The 16,527-nt window shown below is 36.0% G+C and overlaps 1 protein-coding gene across 3 annotated transcripts in view; it reads right to left on the reverse strand.

The window, feature by feature from the left end:
- ryk (receptor like tyrosine kinase) overlaps positions 1 to 16,527 on the reverse strand; it is a 134,634-nt gene that overhangs the window by 7,178 nt on the left and 110,929 nt on the right. For all 3 annotated transcript variants that reach the window (XM_069896502.1, XM_069896504.1, XM_069896503.1), the window contains one exon: positions 8,563 to 8,699. In XM_069896502.1, the coding sequence (XP_069752603.1) occupies positions 8,563 to 8,699 (137 nt within the window). The remainder of the gene's footprint in view (positions 1 to 8,562; positions 8,700 to 16,527) is intronic.

Raw genomic sequence — 16,527 nt, forward strand, 5'->3', positions numbered from 1 at the left:
TTTATATCGGAGTGGCCTTCTCCTATGCAGGTTTCTTACCCGGGCTGGAGGGGCCAGCCTCCCCTCCTAGGTCGGTCCATACTGCCCGGACCGGGGCCTCCGTCTGCCTCACTCGACCGAGGCCGGGGCCGCCGTCTCCCCCTTGCTCCTGCCCGTATCGGGGCCGCCGCCGTCTACCCTTCGCCCGGACCGGGGCCGGGGCCGCTGCTGCTCTCCCTGTGCCCGGACTGGGGCCGCCGTCTCCCCCTTGCTCCTGCCCGGATCGGGGCCGCCGCCGTCTACCCTTCGCCCGGACCGGGGCCGGGGCCGCCGCTGCTCTCCCTGTGCCCGGACTGGGGCCGCCGCCTCCCCCTTGCTCCTGCCCGTATCGGGGCCGCCGCCGTCTACCCTTCGCCCGGACCGGGGCCGGGGCCGCTGCTGCTCTCCCTGTGCCCGGACTGGGGCCGCCGTCTCCCCCTTGCTCCTGCCCGGATCGGGGCCGCCGCACATAGCTATACTCACTGGGTAAGCCTACCGTTCGAAACTTAAAAGAGTTTCCAAGAAATCCTGTCTTTCAAAGTTCGAATACAGTAACTGGTCACTGCAAAGTTTATTGTCCAAGAATGTATAGATGGAGATTAAACCCCATGCTACTTAAAAGGCAGGATTTTAGAGAATTTATTGAAAAACAATTAAAAATGTATTTTGAAGTAAATACGGAATCAGTGGAAGATAAGTTTATACTATGGGATGCAATGAAAGCATTCATTAGAGGGCAAATAATAAGTTATGTAACCAAGATGAAAAAGGACTATAATCAGGAAACAGAGCAGTTGGAAAGGGAAATAGTAAACATAGAAAAAAAATTAGCAAAGAAGAGAATTGGCGGATAAAAAAATAAAATATGAAACATTACAAAAATATAAGGTAGAGAAGAATATAATGAAGACAAAACAGAAATATTATGAACTAGGTGAAAAAACGCACAAAATCCTAGCATGGCAGCTTAAGACAGAGCAAGCTAAGAAAATGGTATTGGCATCAAGGAAAAAAGACAAACAAATTACATATAATCCAAAAGAAATTAAGGAAAACTTTAGAGAATTCTATGAACAATTATACCGAACTGAAAACGAAGGGAAAGAAGGGAAAATAGATGAATTTTTGACTAAAATTGAACTACCAAAACTACAAATAGAGGAACAAAATAAATTAACAGAACCATTTGGAACAGTAGAAATACAAGAGATAATAAAAAAAAATTACCAAATAATAAGACACCAGGAGAGGATGGATTTCCAATAGAATTCTACAAAACATTTAAAGCCTTATTAATACCGCCCCTCCTGGATGTAATCAACCAGATTGATGAGACACAAAACTTACCAGATTCATGTAAAACAGCAATAATTACAGTAATACTAAAACAAGGGAAAGATCCACTCTCACCAGCGTCATATAGACCAATATCTTTGCTAAACACAGATTATAAGATAATAGTTAAACTATTAGCAAACAGATTAGCAGAACAGGTACCGAAAATGGTAAATTTAGACCAAACTGGATTTATCAAAAAAAGACGCACAACAGACAATATTTGTAAATTTATTAACTTAATTCATGCGGTAGAAGGAAATAAAACACCTGCAGTAGCAGTTGCTTTAGACGCAGAGAAGGCCTTCGACAGAGTAGAATGGAATGATTTGTTCAAAGAATTGCAAAAATTCAGTTTACCGGAGAAGTATATTAATTGGATTAAAGCATTATATAAGGGACCGTTAGCGAAAGTGACAGTAAATGGACATGTATCAAAGCAATTTAACTTAAGCAGGTCAACGCGGCAGGGATGCCCACTATCACCTTTATTGTTTGCGTTAGCTATAGAACCACTAGCAGAATTGATAAGAATAGATAATAATATAAAAGGAATAAAAATAAAAGACAAGGAATATAAAATCAGTCTATTTGCGGATGATGTTATAGTGTACTTAACAGAACCAGAACTATCAATAAAAGAATTATATAAGAAATTGAAGGAATATGGAGAAGTCTCGGGTTACAAGATAAACGTAAATAAAAGTGAAGCAATGCCTATGAATAATGCGGATTTCTCAAAATTTAAGAAGGAATCTCCATTTAGATGGCAAATGCAGGCAATAAGATACCTAGGTGTACAAATAAACAAAAATCTAGGCCAATTATATAAACTCAATTATTATCCACTAACGAAAAAATTACAGGACGATTTAGAGCATTGGAAAGATCTACCACTAACACTGATAGGAAGGATAAACTGTATTAAAATGAACATTTTTCCAAGGATATTATACTTATTTCAGGCATTGCCAATACAACTGACAGAAAAATTCTTCAAAGAGTTAAAGAAAATAATAAGGAAATTTTTATGGAGAGGGGGGAAACCGAGGATAGCACTAGATAAATTAACAGAATGGTATAAACAAGGAGGCTTACAATTGCCAAACTTTAAAAATTATTATAGAGCCGCACAATTAAGATACCTATCAGATTTTTATCAAACAAGGGAAAAACGACAATGGGAGGGAGGAGTCACGTGATGGAGTAGTGGCCGGACGGTGAAGTCCAGCCCTCTCCAGAAAAGTCGGGAAAAACAAGAGAAAATACAAAGGCACAGAAATAAAAGTTAAAGAAAAGTGAGTATAAAGGTGGAAAGAAGATGGCGACAAAACAAGAAAAATCAAAATCAACGGTAAGAAGAGAGGAAGAGAAGACAACGGAGGAAGAAGGAGAAGGCCTTACCTGTCCGAAGAGGCCCGCTGTGGAGAGAGAAGCCCGCTTCCTCAGGTCGGTAGAAATAGGACTACAAAAATGGCTCGCAGAGCCGAGTAAAAGTGCGCAACCGTACATGAAAAAAAACACACCGACGGGAGGGGGGACCAGCTGGGGAGTCGATCTCCACAGCCGGCAATGACAGCTGCAGAACACCTGCAGCAAGAAGAGACCACAGAAGACAATGAAAACAAGAAAGAAGAGAAGAAAAGGGCAACAAAGAAACAACAGATGGCCAACCTAGAGGAAGAAGAGGAAGAGTACAGTGAAATAGAAGAAGGGAAAGGCAAGGTAAAGGATATACTTTCTCTTGTTAGAGGATACATGGAGTCATTTAAAGAATGGCAAACACAGGAATTTAATGATTTAAGAAGAAGAATAAACAACACAGAAGAGAAAGTGAATAAAATAGATATGACCTTAACAGAAATGGGAAAGAAAATGGACAAGATGGAAGAACGGGAAGTAGCAGCAGAAATGGAGGTAGAAGACTTAAAAAAGAAATTGGAGGAATCTAATAAAAAAAACTAAAGAGACACAAGAACTACTAGCTCAAAAAATAGATATAATGGAAAATTATAACAGAAGAAATAACATAAAGATAGTGGGCCTTAAGGAAGATGAAGAAGGCAAGAATATGAGGGAGTTTATAAAAGATTGGATCCCTAAGACCCTAGGATGTCCAGAACTACAGCAAGAAATGGAAATAGAAAGGGCACATAGAGCATTGGCCTCTAAACCACAACCACAACAAAAACCAAGATCTATTTTAGTAAAATTCCTAAGATATACTACAAGAGAAAAGGTAGTGGAGAAGACAATGGAAAAAGTAAGAGAGGGCAACAAACAACTGGAGTATAAAGGGCAAAAAATCTTAATTTATCCAGATATAAGTTTTGATCTCCTAAAGAAGAGAAAAGAGTTCAATACAGAAAAGGCGATTTTATGGAAGAAAGGGTATAAATTTATACTAAAGCATCCAGCGGTATTGAAAATATTTATTCCAGGACAACAAAACAGACTATTCTCGGATCCAGAAGAAGCACGAAAATTTGCAGAACAATTACAAAAATAGACTGAGGGATGAAGACGGGTAATGAGAGTAAAAATGATCACGATTGATATGTATGTGGGTAAAGACAAAAATAGACTGAGGGATGAAGACGGGTAATGAGAGTAAAAATGATCACGATTGATATGTATGCGGGTAAAGAGGTATAAGAGTGAATAGAGACAATGTGCATACGTGAATGTATCTGTACTTAGAGGAAAATATAGATAGTATAGACAAGAATTAATAAGGGAAGGTAATGGAATAGAGAGAATAAGGAGGGAATTAAAAGAGTGACCTTTGTGACATATGAAAAGTGAAATCTTTTCTGGGGGGGGCTGGGTGGGGGGAAATAGCGGTCACTGCAAAATCAGTTGACGCTTGCGAGTGGATTCGCAAATCCAAATGGAGAGGGGAGATGTGGTTGTCCGACAAGGGATAAAGGACAACTCAGGAGGGGAAGGGGAGATTGGGGATAAAGAAGATAGAAATAGGAGAATAAGGAAAATGTTGGATGTTGTAGGAATGTTGTATTATAAAGAGTTGAAAATAAGAAAACAGAAATGGAAAAAGAGGAAAGGTAATGATGGAAAAACGGAAAGAGAAGATAAACAAAATATAAAATGGCTACGCTGAACTATATGACTTTAAATATTAATGGAATACATAACCAAATTAAAAGGAAGAAACTACTAAATTTACTAAAAAAGGAAAAAATTGATATAGCATTTGTCCAAGAAACACACTTAACTGAATTGGAGCACAAGAAATTAAAGAGAGATTGGGTAGGACATGTAACAGCAGCATCGTATAATTCAAAAGCAAGAGGAGTGGCTATATTAATTAGTAAAAATGTGCCATTTAAAATAGAAGAGGAAATAATAGATCCAGCAGGGAGATATGTTATGATAAAATGTCAGATATATTCGGAGTTTTGGAATCTACTTAATGTATATTCACCTAACGAAGAAGATCAAAAGTTTATGCAAGATATCTTTTTGAAGGTAGCTAATACGCAAGGGAACATACTAATAGGAGGGGATTTCAACCTGAATTTGGATCCAAATATGGATAAAACGGGGAAAAAAATTAACAGGAAGAACAAAGTAACCAAATTTATAATTAAATCAATGCAAGAAATGAAACTTTTGGATATATGGAGGAAACAAAACCCAAAAGAAAAGGAATACTCATACTACTCGGCTAGACATAAAACATACTCAAGAATAGACCTATTTTTGTTATCAGCTAGTATGAAGGATAGAGTAAGAAAAACAGAATATAAAGCTAGAATGCTCTCAGACCATTCACCCTTAATATTGACAGTTAAGCTAGAGGACATCCCTCCAAGAATGTATAGATGGAGATTAAACCCCATGCTACTTAAAAGACAGGATTTTAGAGAATTTATTGAAAAACAATTAAAAATGTATTTTGAAGTAAATACGGAATCAGTGGAAGATAAGTTTATACTATGGGACGCAATGAAAGCATTCATTAGAGGGCAAATAATAAGTTATGTAACCAAGATGAAGAAGGACTATAATCAGGAAACAGAGCAGTTGGAAAGGGAAATAGTAAACATAGAAAAAAAATTAGCAAAGAAGAGAATTGGCGGATAAAAAAATAAAATATGAAACATTACAAAAATATAAGGTAGAGAAGAATATAATGAAGACAAAACAGAAATATTATGAACTAGGTGAAAAAACGCACAAAATCCTAGCATGGCAGCTTAAGACAGAGCAAGCTAAGAAAATGGTATTGGCATCAAGGAAAAAAGACAAACAAATTACATATAATCCAAAAGAAATTAAGGAAAACTTTAGAGAATTCTATGAACAATTATACCGAACTGAAAACGAAGGGAAAGAAGGGAAAATAGATGAATTTTTGACTAAAATTGAACTACCAAAACTACAAATAGAGGAACAAAATAAATTAACAGAACCATTTGGAACAGTAGAAATACAAGAGATAATAAAAAAAAAATTACCAAATAATAAGACACCAGGAGAGGATGGATTTCCAATAGAATTCTACAAAACATTTAAAGCCTTATTAATACCGCCCCTCCTGGATGTAATCAACCAGATTGATGAGACACAAAACTTACCAGATTCATGTAAAACAGCAATAATTACAGTAATACTAAAACCAGCGTCATATAGACCAATATCTTTGCTAAACACAGATTATAAGATAATAGTTAAACTATTAGCAAACAGATTAGCAGAACAGGTACCGAAAATGGTAAATTTAGACCAAACTGGATTTATCAAAAAAAGACGCACAACAGACAATATTTGTAAATTTATTAACTTAATTCATGCAGTAGAAGGAAATAAAGCACCTACAGTAGCAGTTGCTTTAGACGCAGAGAAGGCCTTCGACAGAGTAGAATGGAATGATTTGTTCAAAGTATTGCAAAAATTCAGTTTACCGGAGAAGTATATTAATTGGATTAAAGCATTATATAAGGGACCGTTAGCGAAAGTGACAGTAAATGGACATGTATCAAAGCAATTTAACTTAAGCAGGTCAACGCGGCAGGGATGCCCACTATCACCTTTATTGTTTGCGTTAGCTATAGAACCACTAGCAGAATTGATAAGAATAGATAATAATATAAAAGGAATAAAAATAAAAGACAGGGAATATAAAATCAGTCTATTTGCGGATGATGTTATAGTGTACTTAGCAGAACCAGAACTATCAATAAAAGAATTATATAAGAAATTGAAGAATATGGAGAAGTGTCGGGTTACAAGATAAACGTAAATAAAAGTGAAGCAATGCTTATGAATAATGCGGATTTCTCAAAATTTCAGAAGGAATCTCCATTCAGATGGCAAATGCAGGCAATTTGTACACCTAGGTGTACAAATAAACAAAAATCTAGGCCAATTATATAAACTCAATTACAATCCACTAATGAAAAAATTACAGGACGATTTAGAGCATTGGAAAGATCTACCACTAACACTGATAGGAAGGATAAACTGTATTATAATGAACATTTTTCCAAGGATATTATACTTATTTCAGGCATTGCCAATACAACTGACAGAAAAATTCTTCAAAGAGTTAAAGAAAATAATAAGGAAATTTTTATGGAGAGGGGGGAAACCGAGGATAGCACTAGATAAATTAACAGAATGGTATAAACAAGGAGGCTTACAATTGCCAAACTTCAAAAATTATTATAGAGCCGCACAATTAAGATACCTATCAGATTTTTATCAAACAAGGGAAAAACCAGACTGGACGAGATTAGAATTAGATAAAATAGGGGAAAAGATACCTGAACACATATTATATAAATGGGACGAAAAATTGGTACAACATAGAACTTCTCCAGTATTACATCATCTCCTCAATATTTGGAAGAAGATTCATGTAGAAAGAAATAAAACAAATTATTAATTACCAAAACTAATATTGGCACAAAATAAGCTACTCCCTTTTACAATAGATAACCTTTCCTTTAGAGAATGGGAAAAAAAAGGATTAAAAGAATAGAAAATTGTTTTTCAGGAAGTAGATTCTTATCCTTTGAACAAATGAGAGATAAGTACAATATAACTGGAGATACAGCGCTGGCATATTACCAACTGAGATCCTACTTGAAAGATAAATTAGGAAGCAGTTTGAGTTTGCCAGAGGGAAGTAACCTTGAATATGTGATTACAGATACAATGTTAATCAAAAGATTTATAACAAATATGTATATCAAACTGCAAGAAAAGGAGAATGAGGAAACAAATGGTAAAACTAAACAAAAATGGGAACAAGATTTAAATATAAAGATAAAAAAGGAAACATGGGATAAATTATGTTCTGGAACGATGAGAAATACAATAAATGCGAGGCTACGTATGATACAATATAATTGGTTACACAGACTATACATTACACCTCAAAAGTTAAATAAATGGGACCCAACAGTATCTGATAGATGTTTTCGATGTAAAAAAGAAATGAGAACAACAATTCATGCAATTTGGACATGTGAGAGAGTAGAAAAATTTTGGGAAGATCTCAATCAGATATTAAATAAAATAACAGAAAACAATATACCAAAGAATCCAGAGATCTTTCTCCTAAGTAACATAAAAAACAAAGAATTTGGAATTGATTTGGAGGATGCACAAAAAAGATTTGTTAAGATAGCTCTAGCCGTAGCAAAAAAATGTATTATGTCAACCTGGAAATTGGAAGATAATTTGAAAATACAACAATCGTATATAGAAATGAATAAATGTATTCCATTAGAAAAAATAACATATAGTTTAAGAAATAATATTGAAATATTCGAACAAATATGGGAGCCTTACATTAAATACAATAGCGAAAACCTACCGGGGACAAACATTACCTAAGTTGATGGAAGGAGAAGGAAAGAAAAGAATGGACTCAGTAGAATTTCTGGTGTATTTTTGTTGAATGACAACATTGTCTGACTGGTTTAATGTAACCTAGATTGTATACCTAAAATGGATGGGAGGGGGGGGTGGGGGGGTGGCTTGGGAGGAGGGAGGGGGGGGGAGAAAAAGTCACTGTATATGTGTGAAAAAGAAAAAGTGTGTATCATGGCTAATGTGATTTATGGTGTGAAAAATAAAAAAATTAAAAAAAAAGAGCAGGCACAAGAAATATCTCTGGCATAAATGGGATTTACAAAAATAAAAACATCAAGCCATGTAATGGTTACAGCAACTTACAATTCATCTGGGCAGTTGATTGGCTGAGCTATTCTGTATCCATCCTTTAGATAAGCAGCCATCTCAAAAGGATCGATGTCCACGTATGGTGTCTGCCCCAAAGTCATCAGTTCCCATAGTGTCACGCCAAATGCCCACTTAAGAAAAAAAAACAAATATTAGGATCAGGTGACCATGTATTCTGTGAAATCACACCAACTCCAGGTTCACAAAAGGTAACCCTGGCACCTGTGCAGGTTGTATTCACAAACCTTCTGTTCACAAATGAGAAAACCAATGTCAGCCTCTTTCCTCACCAGCCAATCATCTGACTACTATTACTAATATCTCCCTCATAAGCCCCTTTCAAACTACCAGGTACATGTGGGTTAAACTGGGTAATTTAGTGGATCCGTTCCCAGTAATCGCGCGGTGGGAAAGGTTCCTATTGGGCAAGGCGAGTTAAAATCAACCGGGCTCTGACTCCTGGTGGAGGCCAGTGTCAGAGCCCGGCCGAGTTAACCCATTGATCACTCTGTGGCGGTGTGAATGGTCTACTCGAATTACCAGGTACTGTAAGTGCCTGCGATCTCGTGCCAGTCTGTCAGAGCGAGGCTGGCTGCACTGTGAAATGTAACTGTGCAGTGAGCGAGGCTGTCAAAGCACAGCCGGCGGGGCTGTTAGCGCGTACCTATGCTTTAAATCATCACAAGATTACTTTTAATACCTAATACAATGTAATGCTATGTAAATAGTTGTTATACTCTATTGTTCAAGAATAATTACAAGCTGGTCTGCGGCTTTATCCTAAATTTGGTCAGTCTGAAGTCCATTGTGGTAGATTTTCCCACGATCTTTTAAACACTGAGCACCTATATCTTATTAAACTGCACATTTTTCCGCCCCCCCCAAGTCTTTTAAACACGAAGACATATGTTCTTTATTCCCGCTACAACTTTACTGCCCTGCGAGTATGTAATACGTCACTCGTGATGTCATTGCTTGAGGCGAGCCCCCCTTAAAATCTTTGGTTCCTAATGAACCAGCTAAATTATGGTGCAGTGGGAAAGGCTCCCTGGATGCATCATGCCCAGTAGGTTTACCCACTTACTAGGAGGGTTGGCAATGTGAAAGGGGCTAATAAATGACAGGTGCTTCAATCAGCCTTGTCAATTCCTGGAACCAAGCTCAGCAATAGCATCTTCCTTGTCAGGCCGTCACTGATTGATGGAAGTTTTAGCACACTGCAGGAAAGTCCTCCAACCCTTCTATTCCAGTCTTTGTTTGGAAAGTCTTCCATTATAACAACAATATTGCTTTTGCACACCTCAGTAATTCCCTGCATTCCCTTTGTTGCCAGTAGAACAGTGTCTGCAGTTTCTTTCACTCCATACAGGGCAATCCTACCTTGTCATTAAGACTACATACAAAGACAGGAACCAAAAGGTAGTGAGTGGTGGAAATAACTTTCGGAGGTGCATCTATTCAGTGCAAGGAGTATTGTTGGAGAAGGCAGACGAGTTTAGAGCGTGGATCAGCATGTAGAGATTGTGGCCATTAGTGAGACTTGGTTGCAGGAGTGAAGGTCAATGTTCCGGAGTTCTGTGTTTCAGGTGCATTTAGGGGCGGGGGGAGGGGTGGGGTGAGGAATGGAATTGCTAGTCAAGTAAAATGTCAATGCAATGATCAGATAGCCATATGCGTGGAACTGAGGAATGAGAAAGGGCTAATCACATTAATGGGGTGGTATTAAAGACCACCCAATAGTCAGCAGGAACTAGAGGAGTGAATGTGTAGAGAGATAACAGACAGTTGCAAGACACATAATATAATAGGTCATTTTAACTTTCTACATATTGATTGGGACTCCCATACTGTGAAAGGGCTACATGACTTAAGAGTTTGTCAAATGTAAGTTGCTTAAATCGATTTAAAAAAGACCCAATTAGAAAGAAGGGAATATTGGATCTCCTATGAGCAAATGAGACAGGATGGGTGACAGAAGTATGTGTAGGGGAATATTTTTGGTCCAGTGATCATAATACCATTAGTTTCAAGACAATTATTACAAAGGATAAGTCTAGTCCTCAGATTGAGATTTTAAATGGGAGAAAGGCCAATATTGAGGGAGTGAGAATGGATCTGCAAAGTGTAGATTGGGACTGGTCGACTTCTGACAAAGTGTGCTTGGTAAGTAAGAGATCTTCAAAGGTGAAATTTTTAAAAAATTTTTTTTATTTTTCACACCATAAACCACATTGATCAAGATACATACATTTTCCTTTTCAAATATATACAGTGTCGTTTTCTTCCCCCCCCCCCATCCCATCCCACCCTCCCTACCTCCCCTCTCATTCATTTAAAGTACAGAATCTAAGATACATTAAACCAGTCAAACAATGTTGTCACTCAATAAAAATAATTCATTTCATTTCCTTCTCCTTCTGTCATTTTAGGTGGTAGATGTCCCTGGTAGGTTTTCTCTATTATGTTTCATGTATGACTCCCATATTTGTTCAAATATTGTAATATTATTTCTTAAATTATATGTTATTTTTTCTAATGGAATACATTTATTCATTTCTATATACCATTGTTGTATTCTCAAGTTATCTTCTAATTTCCAGGCTGACATAATACATTTTGTTGCTACGGCTAGGGCTATCCTAACAAATCTTTTTTGTGCACCATCCAAATCAAGTCCAAATTCTTTGTTTTTTATGTTACTTAGGAGAAAGATCTCTGGGTTTTTTGGTATATTGCTTTCTGTGATTTTATTTAATATCTGGTTTAGATCTTCCCAAAATTTTTTCACTTTCTCACACGTCCAGATTGCATGAATTGTTGTTCCCATTTCTTTTTTACAACGAAAACAACTGTCAGATACTGTTGGGTCCCATTTATTTAACTTTTGAGGTGTAATGTATAGCCTGTGTATCCAGTTATATTGTATCATACGTAACCTCGTGTTTATTGTATTTCTCATAGTTCCAGAGCATAACTTCTCCCATGTTTCCTTCTTTATCTTTATGTTTAAATCTTGTTCCCATTTTTGTTTAGTTTTACCATTTGTTTCCTCATTCTCCTTTTCTTGCAGTTTAATATACATATTTGTTATAAATTTTTTGATTATCATTGTATCTGTAATCACATATTCAAAATTACTTGCGTCTGGTAACCTCAGACTGCTTCCCAATTTGTCCTTCAAGTAGGATTTCAGTTGGTAGTATGCCAACACTGTATCTTGAGTTATATTATATTTATCCTTCATTTGTTCAAAGGATAGTAATTTATTTCCTGAAAAACAATTTTCTATTCTTTTGATCCCTTTTTTCTCCCATTCTCTAAAGGAAAAGTTATCTATTGTAAAAGGGATTAACTGATTTTGCGTCAGTAATAGTTTTGGTAATTGGTAATTTGTTTTATTCCTTTCTACATGAATCTTCTTCCAAATATTGAGCAGATGATGTATTACTGGAGAATTCCTACGTTGTACCAATTTTTCATCCCATTTATATAATATATGTTCAGGTATCTTCTCCCCTATTTTATCTAGTTCTAATCTAGTCCAATCTTGCTTTTCCCTTGTTTGATAAAAATCTGATAGGTATCTTAATTGTGCGGCTCTATAATAATTTTTAAAGTTTGGCAGTTGTAAGCCTCCTTGTTTATACCATTCTGTTAATTTATCTAGTGCTATCCTCGGTTTCCCCCTTTTCCATAAAAATGTCCTTATTATATTCTTTAACTCCTTGAAGAATTTCTCCGTCAAGTGTATTGGCAATGCCTGAAATAGGTATTGTATCCTTGGGAAAATGTTCATTTTAATACAGTTTATCCTTCCCATTAGTGTTAGTGGTAAGTCTTTCCAATGCTCTAAGTCGTCCTGTAATTTTTTCATTAGTGGATAATAATTGAGTTTATATAGATGGCCGAGGTTTTTATTTATTTGTATACCTAGGTATCGTATTGCTTGCATTTGCCATCTGAATGGTGATTCTTTCTTAAATTTTGAGAAATTCGCATTATTCATTGGCATTGCTTCACTTTTATTTGCGTTAATCTTGTAACCCGACACTTCTCCATATTCCTTCAATTTCTTATGTAATTCTTTTATTGATAATTCTGGTTCTGTTAAATATACTATAACGTCATCTGCAAATAAACTGATTTTATATTCCTTGTCTTTTATTTTTATCCCTTTTATTTTATTTTCTGTTCTTATCAATTCTGCTAGTGGTTCTATAGCTAACGTGAACAATAAGGGTGATAGTGGGCATCCCTGACTTGTTGATCTGCTTAAGTTAAATTGCTTTGATATATATCCATTTACTGTCACTTTCGCCAATGGCCCCTTATATAATGCTTTAATCCAATTAATATACTTCTCTGGTAAACTGAATTTTTGTAATACTTTGAATAAATAATTCCATTCTACTCTGTCAAAGGCCTTCTCTGCGTCTAAAGCAACTGCTACTGTTGGAGCTTTATTCCCTTCTACTGCATGAATTAAGTTAATAAATTTACAAATATTGTCTGTTGTTCGTCTTTTTTTAATAAATCCAGTTTTGTCTAGATTTACTATTTTAGGTACATAGTAGGCTAATCTGTTTGCTAATAGTTTAGCTATTATCTTATAATCTGTGTTAAGTAAAGATATTGGTCTATATGACGCTGGTGCGAGTGGATCTTTCCCTGTCTTTGGTATTACTGTAATTATTGCTGTTTTGCATGAATCTGGTAAGCTTTGTGTTTTATCAATCTGGTTGATTACTTCCAGGAGGGGAGGAATTAATAAATCTTTAAATGTTTTATAGAATTCTACTGGGAATCCATCCTCTCCTGGTGTTTTATTATTTGGTAGTTTTTTTTAAATTATCTCTTGTATTTCTACTATTTCAAATGGTTCTGTTAATTTATTTTGTTCCTCTATTTGTAATTTTGGTAGTTCAATTTTAGTTAAAAATTCATCTATTTTGTCTTCTTTCCCTTCGTTTTCAGTTTGATATAATTGTTCGTAGAACTCTCTGAAGTTTTCATTAATCTCCATTGGATTATATGTGATTTGTTTGTCTTTTTTCCTTGATGCCAATACCATTCTCTTAGTTTGTTCTGTCTTAAGCTGCCATGCTAGAATTTTGTGCGTTTTTCTCCTAGTTCATAATTTTTCTGTTTTGTCTTCATTATGTTCTTCTCCACCTTATATGTTTGTAGTGTTTCATATTTTATTTTTTTATCTGCCAATTCTCTTCTTTTAGTTGTGTCTTCCTTCATTGCTATTTTCTATATTTACTATTTCCCTTTCCAACTGTTCTGTTTCCTGATTGTAGTCCTTCTTCATCTTGGTTACATAACTTATTTGCCCTCTGATGAATGCTTTCATTGCATCCCATAGTATAATCTTATCTTTCACTGATTCCGTATTTATTTCAAAGTACATTTTAATTTGTCTTTCAATGAATTCTCTAAAATCCTGCCTTTTAAGTAGCATGGAGTTTAATCTCCATCTATACATTCTTGGAGGGATGTCCTCTAACTCTATTGTCAATATCAGGGGTGAGTGGTCTGATAATATTCTAGCTTCATATTCTGTTTTTCTTACTCTGTCTTGCATACGAGCTGATAACAGGAATAGGTCTATTCTTGAGTATGTTTTATGTCTACCCGAATAATATGAATATTCCTTTTCCTTTGGGTGTTGTTTCCTCCATATATCCAAAAGTTGCATTTCTTGCATCGATTTAATTATAAATTTGGTTACTTTGTTCTTTCTGTTAGTTTTTTCCCAGTTTTATCCATGTTTGAATCCAAATTAAGGTTGAAATCCCCTCCTATTAGTATGTTCCCTTGCGTGTCTGCTATCTTCAAAAAAATATCTTGCATACATTTTTGATCTTCTTCGTTAGGTGAATATACATTGAGTAAATTCCAAAACTCTGAATATATCTGACATTTTATCATAACATATCTCCCTGCTGGATCTATTATTTCCTCTTCTATTTTAATTGGTACATTTTTACTGATTAATATAGCTATTCCTCTAGCTTTTGAATTATATGACGCTGCTGTTACATGTCCTACCCAATCTCTCTTTAATTTCTTGTGCTCCATTTCAGTTAAATGTGTTTCTTGCACGAATGCTATATCAATTTTTTCTTTTTTTCAGTAAATTTAGCAGTTTCTTCCTTTTGATTTGGTTATGTATTCCGTTAATATTTAAATTCATATAGTTCAACGTAGCCACTTCACACTTTGTTTATCTTTCCTTTCCGTTTCCTCATCATCACCTTTCCTTCTTATCCATTTCTGCTTTCTTGTTTTGAACACTTTATAAGACAACATTTCTAAAACATCAAACATTTCCCTTATTCTCCTATCTAAAATTTCTTTAACCCCATTATCCCCTCCCCTTCCTGAGTTGCCCTTTATCCCTTGTTGGGCAACCTCATCTCCCCTCTCCATTTGGATTTGCGAATTCACTCGCAAGCGTCAACTGATTTCGCAGTGACCGTAACTCCACCCCACCCAGCACCCCCCAGAAAAGATTTCAATATTCATATATAACAAAGGTCACTCTCTTAATTCCCTCCTTACTTCCTCTCTTCCCTTTCATTCCCTTATTAATTCTTATCTATACTCTATATATTTTCCTTTAAATACAGATATACTCATGTACACACATATATACATACACACCTATTTATATATACCCATATACACACATACATATAATTCGTGGTCATTTTTACTCTCGTTACATGTCTTCATCTCTCTGCCTGTTTTGTAGTTGTTCTGCAAATTTTCATGCTTCCTCCGGATCCGAGAATAGTCTGTTTTGCTGTCCTGGAGTAACTATTTTAAGTACCGCTGGGTACTTTAGCATAAATTTATATCCTTTTTTCCATAGGATCGTTTTTGCTGTATTAAACTCCTTTCTCTTCTTCAGGAGTTCAAAACTTATGTCTGGATAGAAAAAAATTTTTTGACCTTTGTATTCCAGTGGCTTTTTGCCTTCTCTTATTTTCTTCATTGCTTTCTCCAATATATTATCTCTTGTTGTATATCTTAAGAATTTTACTAAAATGGATCTTGGTTTTTGCTGTGGCTGTGGTTTCGGGGCCAATGTTCTATGTGCCCTTTATATTTCCATTTCTTCCTGTAATTCTGGTCTTCCTAGGACCCTGGGGATCCAATCTTTTATACATTCTCTCATATTCTTGCCTTCTTCATCTTCCTTAAGGCCCACTATCTTTATATTATTTCTTCTATTATAATTTTCCATTATATCTATCTTCTGAGCTAACAGCTCTTGTGTCTCTTTAATTTTTTTATTAGATTCTTCTAATTTCTCTTTTAAGTCCTCTACTTCCATTTCTACGGCTGTTTCTTGTTCTTCCACCTTGTCCACTCTTTTTCCTATATCTGACATGACCATCTCTATTCTATTAATTTTTTCTTCTGCACTTTTAATTCTTTTTATTTCACTAAATTCTTGTAATTGCCATTCTTTTACTGATTCCATATATTCTTAAAAAAAAATCCATTGTCTTGCCTTTCCCTTCTTCCATTTCTCTATGTTCTTCTTCTTCTTCCTCTGGGTTGGTCATCTGTTGTTTCCTTGTTTTCTTTTTACTCTCTTCTTTCTTGTTCTCGTTGTTTTCTGTGTTCTCTTCCTGTTGTTGTGTTGCAGCTGTCATCCTCAGCTGTGGAGATCGACTCCTCAGCTGTCGAGATCGACTCCTCAGCTGTTCCCCCCTCCAGTCAGTGTTTTTTTCTCATGCGCGGTTGCGCACTATTACTTGGCTCCGCGAGCCATTTTTGTAGTCCCGAGCTCGAGACTTCTACTGACCTTAGGGAGCAGGCTTCTCTCTCCGCGGCAGGCCTCCTCGGACAGGTAAGGCCTTCACCTTCTTCTTCCGACGTTCTTTCTTCTTCTCTTCTTCCCATTGCTTTCGACTTTTCTTTCTTCGCTGCCATTTTCTTCCC

Source organism: Narcine bancroftii, chromosome 9, assembly GCF_036971445.1.
Source record: "Narcine bancroftii isolate sNarBan1 chromosome 9, sNarBan1.hap1, whole genome shotgun sequence".
Classification (NCBI taxonomy): Eukaryota; Metazoa; Chordata; class Chondrichthyes; order Torpediniformes; family Narcinidae; genus Narcine; species Narcine bancroftii.